This window comes from Lithobates pipiens, unplaced genomic scaffold (assembly GCF_037356315.1).
Source record: "Lithobates pipiens isolate NorthernLeopardFrog02 unplaced genomic scaffold, aLitPip1_a1.2 Scaffold_8, whole genome shotgun sequence".
Classification (NCBI taxonomy): Eukaryota; Metazoa; Chordata; class Amphibia; order Anura; family Ranidae; genus Lithobates; species Lithobates pipiens.
In genome coordinates this window covers 488,199,656-488,214,850 of record NW_027507903.1, presented here as the reverse complement: position 1 = coordinate 488,214,850, position 15,195 = coordinate 488,199,656, and the positions used below count along the sequence as shown (strand labels likewise).

The window sequence follows — 15,195 nt, the reverse complement described above, 5'->3', positions numbered from 1 at the left end:
TCCTGCCGCCAGAACATAAGAGTTTATTTCATAGCTTTCCGTGCTGTTGCCATGAACCCGAGTCAGCAGTGCGATAAGGATCTAGTTATGTGTAAATAATGCACACATAAATGGAGTGTTAGCGTGTCACGGAACTTGTTCTGCCATTGTTTAAGTAGTTTAATGATAGAAATTGATTTTGCAAACTGATGTAACAAATGCATTTTCCCTCACTGTTATTTTTAGAAATTAACTGAACAGGATTGACCAATCAGAATCCGACATTTTCTTTTTCTAAAGAAAATTTGGTTTAAGGGCCTCAATTTTAGTTTTCTGCTGCAACATTAATTAATGCTGTCATGGCATGAGGCATTATGCCTATGTTCAAATGTTAGCCCAATTAGCAAAATGCATGAGTGTCCGCAGAACTTTTTTCAGGGGGGGGGGGGGGGGGGGCGTAATTTTAGGGTCACCCATGTGCCGCCCCTTTTCGACAATGTCATTATCACATTATCATGGTCAGAGACTGCAGACGTTGTTCAATCCCTAGGATAAGTAATGGATAATGGTCAACGGGCCCTCTTACCAGACCCAGCGAAACGACAGCAGTGATCCCTCCGGCTGGACAATTGCTCACTCTGGGTTCCCTGGGGGCGACTCTGGTCAGTAGTGTAGCATGTCTGTACTCTGGCAGTGGCTCAGTCTTTCTCTCTCTGCTGCGCAGCGTGCCTCTCTCTGGTGGTGCTGGACAACATGGCTCTCTCTGGTGGCGCGGGGCAGTGTAGCTCTTTCTCTGGTGGCGCTGGGCAACCTTCCTCTCCTCTAGAGCATGAGCCGGCATTGTTTTTTTTCCCTTTTACCTTGTTCCTGTGATGAGAAGCAGCTTTTATTACTCATTGTCATCATCGGGCACACCCTCAGAACTACATATCTCAAGAGTCCTTTCCCAAGTACAGCGTGTGGGCAGGCTCTTAGGAGTTAAGTAAGCATCATTGTTTTGCTGGAATAAAATAATGAATGTATGCAGGTGTAGAGGGACAAAGAGGGGCGGGGATAGGTGGATTTATGTAGTCCAGCCAGTTTCCAAACCATTATTTTTTAGGAATCGGATTATATCACAGCAAAATCAAAGTGGTTGTTGAGTTTTTCACATTGCCATTGAGCAATTCTTGCAGTTTTCAGTTTTGTGTTGTATGGTTGTTGTGTTTACAAAAACGAGTCTAAAAGTGATATTTTGGTTGAAGATGGAGCTTGTTGGGTTTGAGTCACCCCCTGAAAAATGGCCAAAAAGCAAAATTCCATTCATTTCAATGGCACATATTCATATCTGAGTGTTTTGTCACCTGAAGCCAAACTTCTGAAAAACACCCTAAGCTCAAAAAAAGAACATGAGCTTCTTTGGGGCAGATTACAGGCGTTTTTCTGCCTTTTACATTGGTGACCTGAACAAAATCGTGGTAAAAACACGTGACTTTGAAACGCTCTGGTGTGAATGCAGCCTTAATGCACACCTGGGAGTTTTGGATGTTTTTGTCTGCTTTAGTGTGTCCCAGCTCCTCCTATTACATTCTTCATAATATAAAATAAATACAAATTCAATAGGATTGTTGATAATACCTGGTAATGGGAAAGACAGGTGTCCAAAGCTAAGAACTCAGCACAGAGCTCTCACTAGTAGAGTCACTGAGTGATTAAAGAAATCCATACAATCAGCCAGTTTAACCTGCATCTACCAAAGACTGAAATATCAGTTTTTGTTGCACTGAGCCTTTAATAGTTGTGAATTCTGTTACTTCAACTAACGTTTTGCCTGCTCTGCAGAGGACTGGACATCGGGAGGTCTTGGTGGGTCTGCTCTTCCTGGTTTTCCCATTTATACCAGCCAGCAATCTCTTCTTCAGGGTGGGCTTCGTGGTGGCAGAGCGAGTCCTCTACATGCCAAGGTACATCCATGATTTTTCATGTAAGCCAAGGGGATTTTTATATACTTAAACAAAAATGTAAACCACCCCAAGTTATAACTAGCTTTTACATTAAAGTAAGATGCATATGGGAAGACGTTGCACATAGAAAATAAAACAAAATATGTTTCCCAGCACATTTACCAGCTAGCCAGCAAAAAAACAAACAAAAAAAAACTATTTAACAATTTGCATTAAACAGAGTTTGTAATTACGCAACATTTTCAGATATACTGTACGTGGAAGTCACACTTCGTCACCAAGGTTCCTCTGTATATTGCAGCCCTGATTCAAATCAGGGAGGCAGCCCATTTCCATTAAAGAGGAAGTAAAGGCTATTTAAAAAATAAATAAAAAAAATGCAACCTGCAAGGCAAAGGCATAATGAGCTAGTATGCATAGCATATTAGCTCATTATGAATAACTTACCTGAGAACAAAGCCCCCGAAGCGGTCCTCCGTCTTCACCTTCGCCGCTGCCATGTATCCCGTAGTGACTTCCGGGTCTCGCTGCTCCGGCGCTGTGATTCGCCGGAACCGTGATGATGTCACTCCCGCGCATGCGCACGGGAGCCGATACGAGCGGCATATGGCCATGATCTGCGGCCTGCTCAGTGCGCCTGCGCGCCGCTGTCTACAACGCATGCACCGTAGACAGCAATGCCTGTCTTTTTGTAAATATCTCCTAAACCGTGTAGGTTTAGGAGATATTTCTTGGACCTACAGGTAAGCCTTAATCTAGGCTTACCTGTAGGTCAAAGTGATTTGTAAGGGTTTACAACCACTGTAAAAGCGCATGGACACACCAGAAGCCCAGCAGAGCACAATGGCAGCTGAAGGCCTCCAATGAGGTTTATTTACTAAAACTGGAGAGTGCAAAATCTGGTGCAATTGTGCATGGTAGCCAATCAGCGTCTAACTTCAGCTTGTTCAATTAAAGCAGAATCATTCCAATTCCAGCAAGCTGATCAAAAATGGCAACTGCCAAATTTATAACTAGCATTTCAATTAAGGTACACATGGAAGGACTTTGCATAGAGTAAACAAATCAAAATGTTATTTTACAGTACATTTACCAGCTAGCTAGCAAAACAAATACATTGTCTGACAATTTGTATTTAATACAGAGGTTTTGGTTGCATAACATTTACAAATATATGTGCAAGATGCATTGTGTTTTACAGTATATACTTCTCTGAGTATGCGGTGTGTTGGGGGTGAGATTTCACCTGAAGGCTAATAAATGTTACTTTGTTACTTGATAGAGTACTCTGTCTCCCAGCTCCACAGAGTACATAACAGCATTAAATAACAGAGACTCCTAATTAGTGGTGTGAGTAATGTAGGCAACTTTGTTATTTTACACTATTTTATACACACATTATGCTGGGGGGACATTGAATGATGTCAGAAAAGTAAATCTTAATAAAGGGTGATATACAAGTACACCTGTATATTTATAATGATTATAATCTGAATACTCTGATCTTAGATTCACCCCTTTTAATAAAAGTGTAGCTAAAGGCAAACTTTTATTTCGTTTTGGATAGAGTGGGGAGCAATTAGAACACTAACCATTTTTTATTGCTGTCTGTGCCTCTGTCATGGAGATTCACTATCTTTATTTGTCCTGTTTACCATTTTCATCAAAAGTGAAAGTAAAAGAAAATCCCAAATTTTGGGTTGACGTCAGAATACTAATAGAGGAGAAATCTTCCAATTGACACACTAGTTCTGGTGACACATCTGTATTCCTTGAATGCATTTCCTCTTACTTCCTCTTTTGGCTATGGGACAGTAAGAGAAGGGACATTTCCCCAATGGGGCACAGATGGAAAAAAATATTATGGGGGTTATAACTCTTCCTTACTCTAGCCAAAATGAGAAAACAAAAAGTTTTGCATTTAGTTATAGTTTAAAGAGCCTTCTATTGATCCTTTAATGAGATGGACCAGACTCATTTACCAATAGGAACAATTTGTTAGCCAACCTACTTTTAATAGTAGATGTTTAAATTTGTATATAACTGGATCTCCAGATTTACTGATTGTTTTGAAATGTGGTTTTCATTGGAGGTCACCTCTGCTTATGTCATTTTTTTCATCATACTCACCGTTCGGTTTGTGACAGGTTCATTCCATAGCAAAAACAAAGCAACGCTGAAAGACTAATGTCTTCACATACCCCTAATCATATTCCAGTTGCTACAAATAAACACGTTTATCTGTCTGAGCTGAGGCCAAGACAAACATTTTTTTTAGAGGTCGGATTCAATGTCTCTGGAAATTTTTCTGAAGAGGATCTGGGCTGTGTTCTATCTTGGCGTGGAGGAATACGGCTTTGCCAGTACATTGTGGGATTATCGCCAGCCAGGATGTTATGATGTGTGTAATCCAGGGGCCCTGCTTCAGATACAGTTACAGAAACACAAGACAGAGCAAAGCATCATTAATATTCCAATAGCACAAAGCTATCAGTATATTTACCAGGACCTGAAGTTTGGGCTCTTTCCTTTCTGTGATTGCACAGTGAACGTCCCTGTTATCTATGTGAATGAAGAAGCCATTTTCCAGATCAGTTGTATAAGGGGCAGACATTTCGCTGCAATTTTTTTAGCCCAGATTTCTTGTTTGTGTGTTGCTGGGGATTTTTGTTAATATACTAGGCATCAGCCTGAAAACCATAGAAGCACACAACAGCGGGCTTTTGCAAATTACGAGGCAGTGGCTTTGCGTTGTCAGCTTACAACAGGAAGTGCTGTTATTAGTATGATCACCGGGTAAGAAACTTTGCAACAAATTCACCCAAAAAAAACGCTTAAAGTTTGACTAAAGGCAAACTTTTTTTAGTTTTGGATAGTATGGAAATAGATTAGAACCCTAGTTTTTAGGTTTTTATCCACCGTTTGGAAAATTCACCCTCTCTATTTGTCCTGGTGACCGTTATCACAAAACCCACTTGAGTATCTGGCTCTTTGTTCCCTCTAACATCCATGAGTCCCGGAGCATTTTTTTTTCATTACAATTATGTCTCCTAATGCCGTGTACACGCATTTCCACAGCAAAGGTCCGACGGAACTAGTCCGCTGGACAATTCGATCCTGTGTGGGCTTCATCAGACCTTTGCTGTCGTAAAATCAGACGGACTTTAGATTTAGAACATGTTTCAAATCTTTCCAATGGACTCGAGTCCGGTCCAAAAATCAGTTTGTATGCTAGTCCGATGGATGAAAACCGACGCTAGGGCAGCTATTGGCTACTAGCTATGAACTTCCTTATTCTAGTCCGATCGTACATCATCACATTCAAATCCGTTGGACTTTGGTGTGATAGTGTGTGGCCAAGTCTGTTCGTTCGGAAAGTCCATCGGAACTCCGCTGAACAGTCTATTGGGAAAACCACCGGAACTAGTCTGCTGGAGAGTCCAGTCATGTGTACACGGCATTAGGACAGATAAGGCTTCAATTTGATAACAGATTTGGATAGATACTGTATATTTTTATTTTCTTGGTTTCATTTAGCATGAAATTTGGAAAAAAATCATGTATTTTCCTGTAATTAACGCAACTGTTGTTAATTAAAGCAGCCCAACGATATGCAACCCAAAAAAGAACTGTCAAAGTCTGCTGATTAAACTAATTTCACATAAGTGTGAAAACGTGTAATTTAACCCCCCTGACGGTATTCCCGAGTCTGACTCGGGGTGGATTTTTCATACCAAAAGCGGTATCCCCGAGCCAGACTCGGGACTGCATCGCTGGATCCAGGAGGAGGTTTACTTACCTTCTCCCTCGGATCCAGCTTTGTATCCCCGCTGTACGAGCGAGCCGTGTCTCGCTCGATGCATTACATCGCCGATCTCCGTGCCCTGCGAGCGTTGTGACGCACGGGCACGGAGATCGGCGCCAAATTCAAAAAGTGAAACAAACAGTAAACATACAGTATAATGTAATCTTACAGATTACATTGCTGTATGTAAATATTTCACATCCCCGTTGTCCCTAGTGGTCTGCCCAGTGTCCTGCATGTAGTTTTATATAATAAAAACTGTTCTTTATGCCTGGAAACTGGAGATTGCCCATAGCAACCAAAACTGTCATTGTACATCAAAAATGATTTTAGACCAGCTAGAAAACAGCGATAATAAATTAGAATCACTTGCAGAATTGAGCGATAGCGATTTGTGGGTAGATCCGTCATCAAATACTGAAAAGTAATGACAGTGACAATTCTGCAACTGAGCAAATTTCAGTGTTTTTGATTTGATTACATTATTGAATAATTTTTATTATTGTTATGTTATTATTTGGTACAATTATTTATAATTATTTATTATATTATAATTTATGATTTAATTTTTCAAACTTTATCATACCCGGGATGTCTGCTAGACTCTGGTTTGGACAGATTTAAGAGAGTTATTCCTAAGAATTGCAGGACTACAATATAAAACGCCAAATTTTCATGCAAAATAATGGTACCGCTTTTAGCACCTAAAATCCGAAATAATCGTACCGCCAGGGAGGTTAACAAAATTTTAAAGTGAATATTTACAATTTAATTTAGGACACCTTTATTCCCATTCCAACCCATGCAGAAAAAAATAATCGGTTTGCGTAAATTTTTAAAATTTGGTAAGATCATTTAATGTTTGCAAGAACACAATTAGCAGAACAGAGACACCTTTACAGCGACTCCATGAGGTTGAGTTCACTTACATGAGCGTTTGATGATTACACAGAAAACGCAAATCTGGATAATCTATGGAGATTTTTTTTTTTTATGTATTGTAACAAATACTATAATATATATATATATATATATATATATATATATATATATATATATATATATATATATATATATATATATATATATATATATATATATATATATATATATTATACAGTTGTACTCTTTTAAATCATAATCACAACAGAAACTACCCAGATGTCCCTCATCAAAAGTTTACATACCCCAGTTCTTAATACCATGTATTGCCCCCTTTAACATCAATGACAGCATGAAGTCTTTTGTGGTATTTGTGGATGAGTCTCTTTATCTTCTCATTCCTCTTGGCAAAAAGCCTCCAGTTCCTGTTAATTCTTGGGCTGTCTTGTATGAACTGCACGTTTTGAGATCTCCCCAGAGTGGCTCAGTTATATTGAGATCAGGAGACTGAGATGGCCACTCCAGAACCTTCACTTTATTCTGGTGTAGCCAATGACAGGTAGACTTGGGCTTATGTTTTGGATCATTGTCATGTTTGAATGTCCAAGTGCGTCTCATGCGCAGCTTCCTAGCTGATGAATGCAAATGTTTCTCCAGTATTTTTTTATAACATACTGCATTGATCTTGCCAACAATTTTGACCAAATTTCCTGTGCCATTGTAGCTCACACATCCCCAAAACATCAGCAATCCACTCCCGTACCTTTCATCGTAGGCCTTGTTGACTCCCCTCCAAATATAGTGTTTATGGTTGTGGTCAAAATGCTAAATTTTGGTCTCATCACTCCAAATGACTTTGTGCCAGAAGGTTTGAGGCTTGTTTCTGTGCTGTTTGGCGTATTGTAAGCAGGATACTTTGTGGCATTTGTGTAGTAATGGCTTTCTTCTGGCGACTCGACCATGCAGCCCATCTTTCTTCAAGTGCCTCCTTATTGTGCATCTTGAAACAGCCACAACACGTGTTTTCAGAGAGTCCTGTATTTCACCTGAAGTTGTTTGTGGGGTTTTTTTTGCATCCCGAACAATTTTCCTGGCAGTTGTGGCTGAAATTTTAGTTGGTCTACCTGACCGTGGTTTTGTTTCAACAGAATCCCTCATTTTCCACTTCTTCATTAGAGTTTGAACACTGCTGATTGGCATTCTTAATTCCTTGGATATCTTTTTATATCCCTTTTCTGTTTTATACAGTTGATTCTTTGACAATTGTTTTGCTTTCCCCATGGATCAGATTCCAGAAACATCAGTGTAGCACTGGATGAAACATGCAAGGGTCTGTCAGGAGTCCAGAAACACACTGACCTTTTATACACACACACTAATTACAAGCAAGCAGATCACAGGTGAGGATCGTTACCTTTATTAGCCATTCAACCCCCTTTGTGTCAACTTGTGTGCATGTTATCAGGCCAAAATCACCAGGGTATGTAAATTTTTGATCAGGGTCATTTGGGTAGTTTCTGCTGTCATTATGATTTAAAAAGAGTAAACACAGTTGATTGGTGTTTGGCTGAAGCCATTTATTAACCATGAGTGAAAGAAATGTTTTGTGTTATTCATGTTCTCTGTAAAATGGCCAAGAAATCATCAATTCTGCCAGGGTATGTAAACGTATGAGCACAGCTGTGTGTGTGTGTGTATGGAGGCTACTGATGTATGATCTAGACCCCCTGATACAGCTGTGCAGCATCAGATCACTTCTAACAGATCATTTGTGTTACCATTGCAGTCAAAAGTAAACATAATGCCCAAGGGACCCGACAGAACTGTTGAGTGCAATGCCATTTTAAAATAGAACTTAGCGGGACTCAAAATGTTATTAAACCTGTATACAGTGAGGCATAATGCCAATCACAATAAAAGGCTTACATATATTTTAAGGATTCAGCTGAAGGGTGAAGATTATAGGTTTAGGAAGGCAATTTGTACATCTACAGGAACACTAGAAAACCCTGTTTGGCAAACCTGATTGTTTTGTTATTTGCAGTATGGGCTTTTGCATCCTATGTGTCTATGGAATGAAGGTCCTTTACAGCCGAAGTGGCCCACGTGGATCTTCTGCTATCATCTTTATCTTTTTCCTTCTGCTGCTTCTCTTTTCCTGGAAATCCATGTCACAGAGTGAGTGCTGGCGGTCTCGGGAGGCTCTGTTCAGGTGTGTACCGCACTGACTGACCGGATTTTCTGATCTCAGTCTATGACCTTCCTCACAACTTTTATTGTCACAGGTCCGGTGTGCAGACCCTGCCACACAATGCCAAGGTTCACTATAACTATGCCAATTTCCTGAAGGACCAAAACCGAAAAGAGGAGGCCATAAACCACTACAAGACTGTCCTGAGGTAACTCCCGTATTTATCAGGTATTAGTTATTGAACACTAGATTTGATTCCAAAATTTGAATGATGTTAGATGTGGACCTATTTTCATGAATTTGAATGTCCCAAGCCAAATCAAAATTTCAAGGATATTATTTGCAGTTTAGTTCCAAAAAGCTTCTGGGAGAAAGGGACCAAAGACTGTTTTGCCATATATTTGCTTCCATTGTTGCCTGAGAGCTCAACTACCTGTCCCCTGGCAAATGGAAGGTGCACTTTTTTGACAACCCCCTGCCCCTTCAACACAAATGCCTTTAAACAGCCATTTGTAAACAAGCCCCCCGCCCAAAAAAAAAAAAAACCTTACCTCAAACTTTGGCTTTGGTGCTTCCAGAAAGTGAGGTTACCGTACCTCCCATCAGAGCCAGGAACTCGAAATCCTGCAACGATGCACTCCACAGCCCATTGCATACTTATGGGATTTTGAGTTCCCAGTTATGGCAGAAAGCACGTCAATGTCACCTGTGCCTCACAGAAGTGTCAGCCCGAGGTAAATATTTTTATTTTATTTTGGATGAACAGTTTATTTTCAAATGCCCTTTTGGAGCCAAATGTGCTGGAAGAAAGGGGTTTGTCAAAAAAGAGGGCCTTCCATGTGCCTCGGAAAGAAACTTTGGACTTTACAGAAAATGCCTTTTGGTCCAACTTGAAACAGCATCCTGGCCATTTTCCGTAAACTGAAAAAAAATGAAACTTTTATGCCCTTTTTACATCTAGCACTTTTTGTAATCGTCTTCAAATTGCACTGAAATCATGACAAAATGCACAGTGTGTATTTGGATGCCATTTATTCTTAATGGTACCCCAAATGCAGTGCGATTTTGCTGTGATTGACGTGTAACAAACCGTGCAATAATTGCAGAAAAACACACATGAAAAATTGCACTTGGCTCATACAAAATTTGGTCCCTGAGCTTCTTTGCCACTACAAATGCTATGCTTGACATGTGGAAACGTGTGAAAATTGCGCTAAAAAAATTGCAAGCAGGAACGCATATTCACACTTTGTGAGATGTGAATGGAGCCTTATTGTGTAAACTACTAACCACATCAACCAACGAAGTATTGAAGATGAATAAGGGCAGACATGTTTACAGTTTATTTGTGAGAGAAAAAGCTAGCACACCATATTTCAGGCCTCAATATTTTACGGAGGAAATAGTTGCAAAGGACAGTTTCAGCTTTAATGTTAACTTATATACTATATTTTTATATTCATGCATTGTAAGGTCAACTTGAGTCTCTTGTGTGTTTCCCTATCCCTAGCTTATACAAACAACACTCAAGCGCCCTCAACAACCTTGGCACATTGACCACCAATGCCACTGCAGCCGAGGAATATTACCGAAAGGCCCTGGCAATCAGCCCGCAACACAGCCGGGCGCTCTTCAATCTTGGCAACCTGCTTCGGTGAGGAAAAATCTGCCCATCATTGGGTTATTACAAAGATACCAACGACGACCAAAATTCATAGCCCATACAAGCCAATCAGATATAGCCTCTCATTGGATTAGAGCAGTCAGGAATATGGGAGTTGATTTTCTATTGGTTGCTAAAGGTCAGTGCATTCTGTTAGTTACTGTCCAATTTAAAGGGAACTTTATGTATATCAGTTTGATAATGATTAATGTTCTTTAACAAAAGAGCATACAGTCTGCATTAATAATTATGCTACCAAAATGTATGTGTGCTATAAATTGCCTCCAGCCTGCTCCTGTTTCTTCTTGCTGGAGGCCACAATTCTGTTGAAACCAGAGCAGTCACTTCCTCATTGGAAACGCTCCCCCTCTCCTTGGTCTCAAAAATTATATGTCACTTTCTGTAATTAAAATATGTGCATTTCCAGCCTTGATTGTATTTCTTGGCTCAGCTAGAGAGGAAGGCCGACAGAAGCTTTACAGTGCCGATGTTCACAGCTATCTAAAGTAGATATCTTATGACCTACATTTCAAATGCTAAAGTGATCTATGTGACCTTCAAGGTGACTCACTTGAGTGGAATAGAGACAAGAGGGCAGTGGTCTCCATGGACTACTGTCGTTGGCATAACTGAAGACCCACACTGGCTAATATTCAGATTATTTCTGTGTCTGGTCATAGTACATAGCTCCTGTTAGGCTCTGCTTTATGTCAATGGCTCATATAAACAATAATTTTACAGATGGCACCATAATCATTTTTAACATCATGACAGTCCTTTGTTTTTAGGTCAGTGTATTAGGTAGTTGGGAAAATGTTAGCAGTAAAAATTGTTAGTAATGTGACTGTGTCTCTGCTGTAGGACACAGGGGCGGAATGAGGAAGCAGAGCTTCGTCTGAAGGAATCCATTCTTTACGGTCCATATTTTGCAGATGCCTATTCCAGTCTGGGATCACTTCTGGCCGATCAGGTGAGAATCTCTTTCTAACATTCTCGTTCCTTGTTACTATCGTTGTTAAAGTAGGTGCTTGTGTTGATTGGTTTTGGGGCTTTCATCAATGGCAGATGTATGTTGTTCAGTTTATCATTTCGAGACACTTATTAGATCATTCAGAATTAAATGATAGGTGTATTTTACCTGCAGTTGACCTCCTTCTGACCTGCATTTGACCAGCTTTAAGCAGCTTTGCATTCCTTTAGACTTGTATGGGAATGCAAAACCAGTTGAAAACCAGCAAAAGCCCATTGACACAGACCTTTACACATGGAAGACAAGAAAACTGTCATTGCTGAGCTCTCCCACTGAATAAAATGCTAATTGCTTGGCTGTCATGCTAACCCTACTGCTTTAGCACTTTGAGTCACTGACCTTGAACAAGTATGTACACTCTGACCTTCCCGGTCTTTATGCTTATCTGGCATTTTACCATTTAGAATCTAACCCTGACAGAGCACATACCTTGTAATTCAACTTCTGAGCATATTTCTGATTCCAAAAAGAGGAAAATGCAAAGATGCAGGGATCCCATGAGAATGGAACAGCTGGGCTTCCAATCAAGTGACCTGGAACTATGGAGAAAGAAAAAAAGATCACAAAAAGACAACCAAACCAAACGTGAGTCCAAGGAAGTTTTAATTGTTCACCAAATAATTAAATAAAACAGTCAACATATTTCAGGGATCTCAACACTCTCCCTTCGTATAAATATTTTCACTTGGATTTGCATTCTGCTTTTCACTTTTTATAGCCCTGATGAAGAAATAGTGTCCAGATCCCTGAAATACGTTGACTGTTTGATTCAGTTATTTGATGAGCGATTAACGCTTCCTTAGAATCACAATTAACTAGCACTCTTTATGCCATTTTTTTCTGGAGCCTTAGAAATTGGTTTGACATTCTGCAATGTGCACCACTCATTATCATTGTTCCAACCATTTTTCTGATACTTATTCCGGGATTTATAGAGCAAAACCTGGAAATTGACGTTATGCTGTATTTAAAGTGGTTGTACACCGAGATGAAACAAATCCTCCTACATAAGTTGTATCTGTTTATATGTAGCCCTTTCTTCTCTACATCCATTAAAATGACTGAATTTTAAAGCTTGTCTGAGAGTTCAGAAAAAAAGGGGGCATAGAGCTGAAGTTACACTCTGGAGAGCTCAGTGAGGAGAGCTCTGACAGCTGATTGTAGAGAAGGGACCCCCCCCCCCCCACACCCCATACACACAGCACACAGGAACAGAGCTGAGGCTGTCAATCAGCTGGAGGTCCCTTCCCTGTCACCATTTTTCTCTTGGTGTCAGAAAAACTTGTCACAAGTGACAGATGCTGATAGCAAAGGAATGAAACAGCAGGCAAAAGTGACACTCCGTGCTCTTAACTGAGACACGTGCACACAATAGAGGGATGCTTTGTTCATATTTCATGTCTGAGGTTTACAACCACTTCAATGTGTGCGTATGCAATAGAATTCATTAATGCAGTCTGAGGTCAGGCATGCTATTCCTGAAAGAGGTCAGGAACAGAGATGGCTACACAGACTGCTGGATCTGAAGGAGGAATGTGGAGAACAACGAGCTGGGTTGGCTATGGGCTACAGCTCTACTAAATTCCCTGTTTGACTAAGGAGCCTTCAGAAGAACAACTTCTTGCAGCCTCACCAATTTTGCCTCACCAATTTTGCATGGAAGCCTATTATTCTATGAGTGTTAGCATTGTGGGAAAAGATGCCCAGGGAGAACTTACAAATTTCATGCAATATCCAAGGTGAAAATGTAGCCCAATAAGGCTCTCGATTAGTGGGGATTTACTGTGGAAAAAACAGGCAATGCGTAGGTTATTACTAATGCCACTGTAAATTATTAACGTATGTCCAGGCTTCTTTATGTATTGACAAATGCAACTCAATACAGTTGTTTAACTTCACTGAGATTGAAATCATCCTGAGACTACATCTAAGAGTGTTACTGTTGGGTCTCCCTCAATCTCTTCAGAAACGTCAGCAGGAAGCAGAAGAAGTCTATGTGACCGGAATCAAGAATTGTCCAGACAGCTCAGACTTGCAAAACAATTATGGAGTGTTCTTGGTGGATTTTGGTGAGTAACCTTTCTCTTTATTGTAATTAAAGCCCAACTTTAAAAGGTTCCCCAAGAGGTTTTTTTCTTATTAAAAAGCAATTTTTGCTGTAACACCAATCTGCTTTCTGCGTTGTCGCCCATATTGTCCCCTGTAGTATCTTCTTAATCTGCTCTCTGTGTTGTCCCACTTAGTTATTCCTTTCTGCTAGACATGTGAATATTGTTTCGTTCCGAATCGAAATTCGGGACGAATTTTCATTATTCAGACATTCGGATGCATCCGAATTACCGAATTACAATGCTAACCAATTCAACCGAATTCGGACGAAATTCGAATCAAATTCGAAAAATGACCCGAATTTGGGGCCACGTATCTTGGGGCCACTTGTAGCTAGAAACCCCAAAACTAGCACTACAACATCTCCAAATTTGTGGTTTCTAGCTCCAAGTGACCCCGAGTTATGGGGCCCCAAAGTCGGGTCGCAAAATCTCAAGCACTTTTCTGCAGCAGAGAATGACATTTTGCGACCCGACTTTGGGGCCACGTATCTCGGGGTCACTTGGTGCTAGAAACCCCAAATTTGGTGATTTTGTAGTTCTATTGTGTTTGCATACCAAATTTGGGGTTCCTAGCTACAAGTGGCCCCAAGATACGTGGCCCCAAAGTCGGGTTGCAAAATGTAATTCTCTTCTGCAGAAAAGTACTTGACATATTGTCCATATCTTGGGATCACTTGGTGCTAGGAACCCCACAACTTGTGGCAGGTGACGTGGCAAGTGGACAATCCACAACTTGGTCATGTGGCACTCGTGGCAGGTCACGTGGCACTCGTGGCAGGTGTCATGGCAAGTGGACAATACACAACTTGTGGCAGGTGATGTGGCAAGTGGACAATGACTTACAGCATATGTACTTGCCTTGCGATTGACATCCGTGACTTCTTCAATCAGGCATGCTGATAACTTCATTGATGTGATAAATATAAATGAAATAAGATGTGTGTGTTTTTTTGCACTGGTACACTGCAAGTATGAGAAGTTGATGTGATAGATGTATATAAGTAAGTAACTAACCATCTTCCAAAATTTCTAATTCAAATAGAAAAGATTGGAAAAAAATATAATTTAATAGAATAAAATAGAAAGAATATACAACCATCTTCTGAAAATCAAATTTCAAATAGAATAAATTTGGATTTTCGAATAGTATGAATTTAAATTTTTTTAATTAATTAATTTTAAATTTGGATAGAAAAGATTATAATAAAATAGAAAATAGACTAGAAAAACGATAGATTGTGTTTGCATACCAAATTTGGTGTTTCTAGCTATAAGTGACCCCGAGATATGTGGCCCCAAAGTCGGGTCGCAAAATGTAATTCTCTGCTGCAGAAAAGTGCTTCACATTTTGTGACCTGAATTTGGGGCCACGTATCTCGGGGTCACTTAGGGTCACTTGGTGCTAGATACCCCAAATTTGGAGATGTTGTAGTGCTAGGTCTACTGTTTTTGCATACCTAATTTGGGGTTTCTAGCTATAAGTGGTCCCGAGATACGTGGCCCCAAAGTCGGGTCGCAAAATGTCATTCTCTGCTGCAGAAAAGTACTTGGCATATTGCCCATATCTGGGGTCACTTGGTGGCAGGTGACG

General features: G+C 40.2%; 1 protein-coding gene across 3 annotated transcripts in view; it reads left to right on the top strand.

Moving 5' to 3' along the window:
- TMTC1 (transmembrane O-mannosyltransferase targeting cadherins 1) overlaps positions 1–15,195 on the top strand; it is a 113,028-nt gene that overhangs the window by 54,581 nt on the left and 43,252 nt on the right. For all 3 annotated transcript variants that reach the window (XM_077469006.1, XM_077469007.1, XM_077469008.1), the window contains exons 9-14: positions 1,801–1,922; positions 8,654–8,821; positions 8,895–9,008; positions 10,311–10,454; positions 11,325–11,433; positions 13,460–13,562. In XM_077469006.1, the coding sequence (XP_077325132.1) occupies positions 1,801–1,922; positions 8,654–8,821; positions 8,895–9,008; positions 10,311–10,454; positions 11,325–11,433; positions 13,460–13,562 (760 nt within the window). The remainder of the gene's footprint in view (positions 1–1,800; positions 1,923–8,653; positions 8,822–8,894; positions 9,009–10,310; positions 10,455–11,324; positions 11,434–13,459; positions 13,563–15,195) is intronic.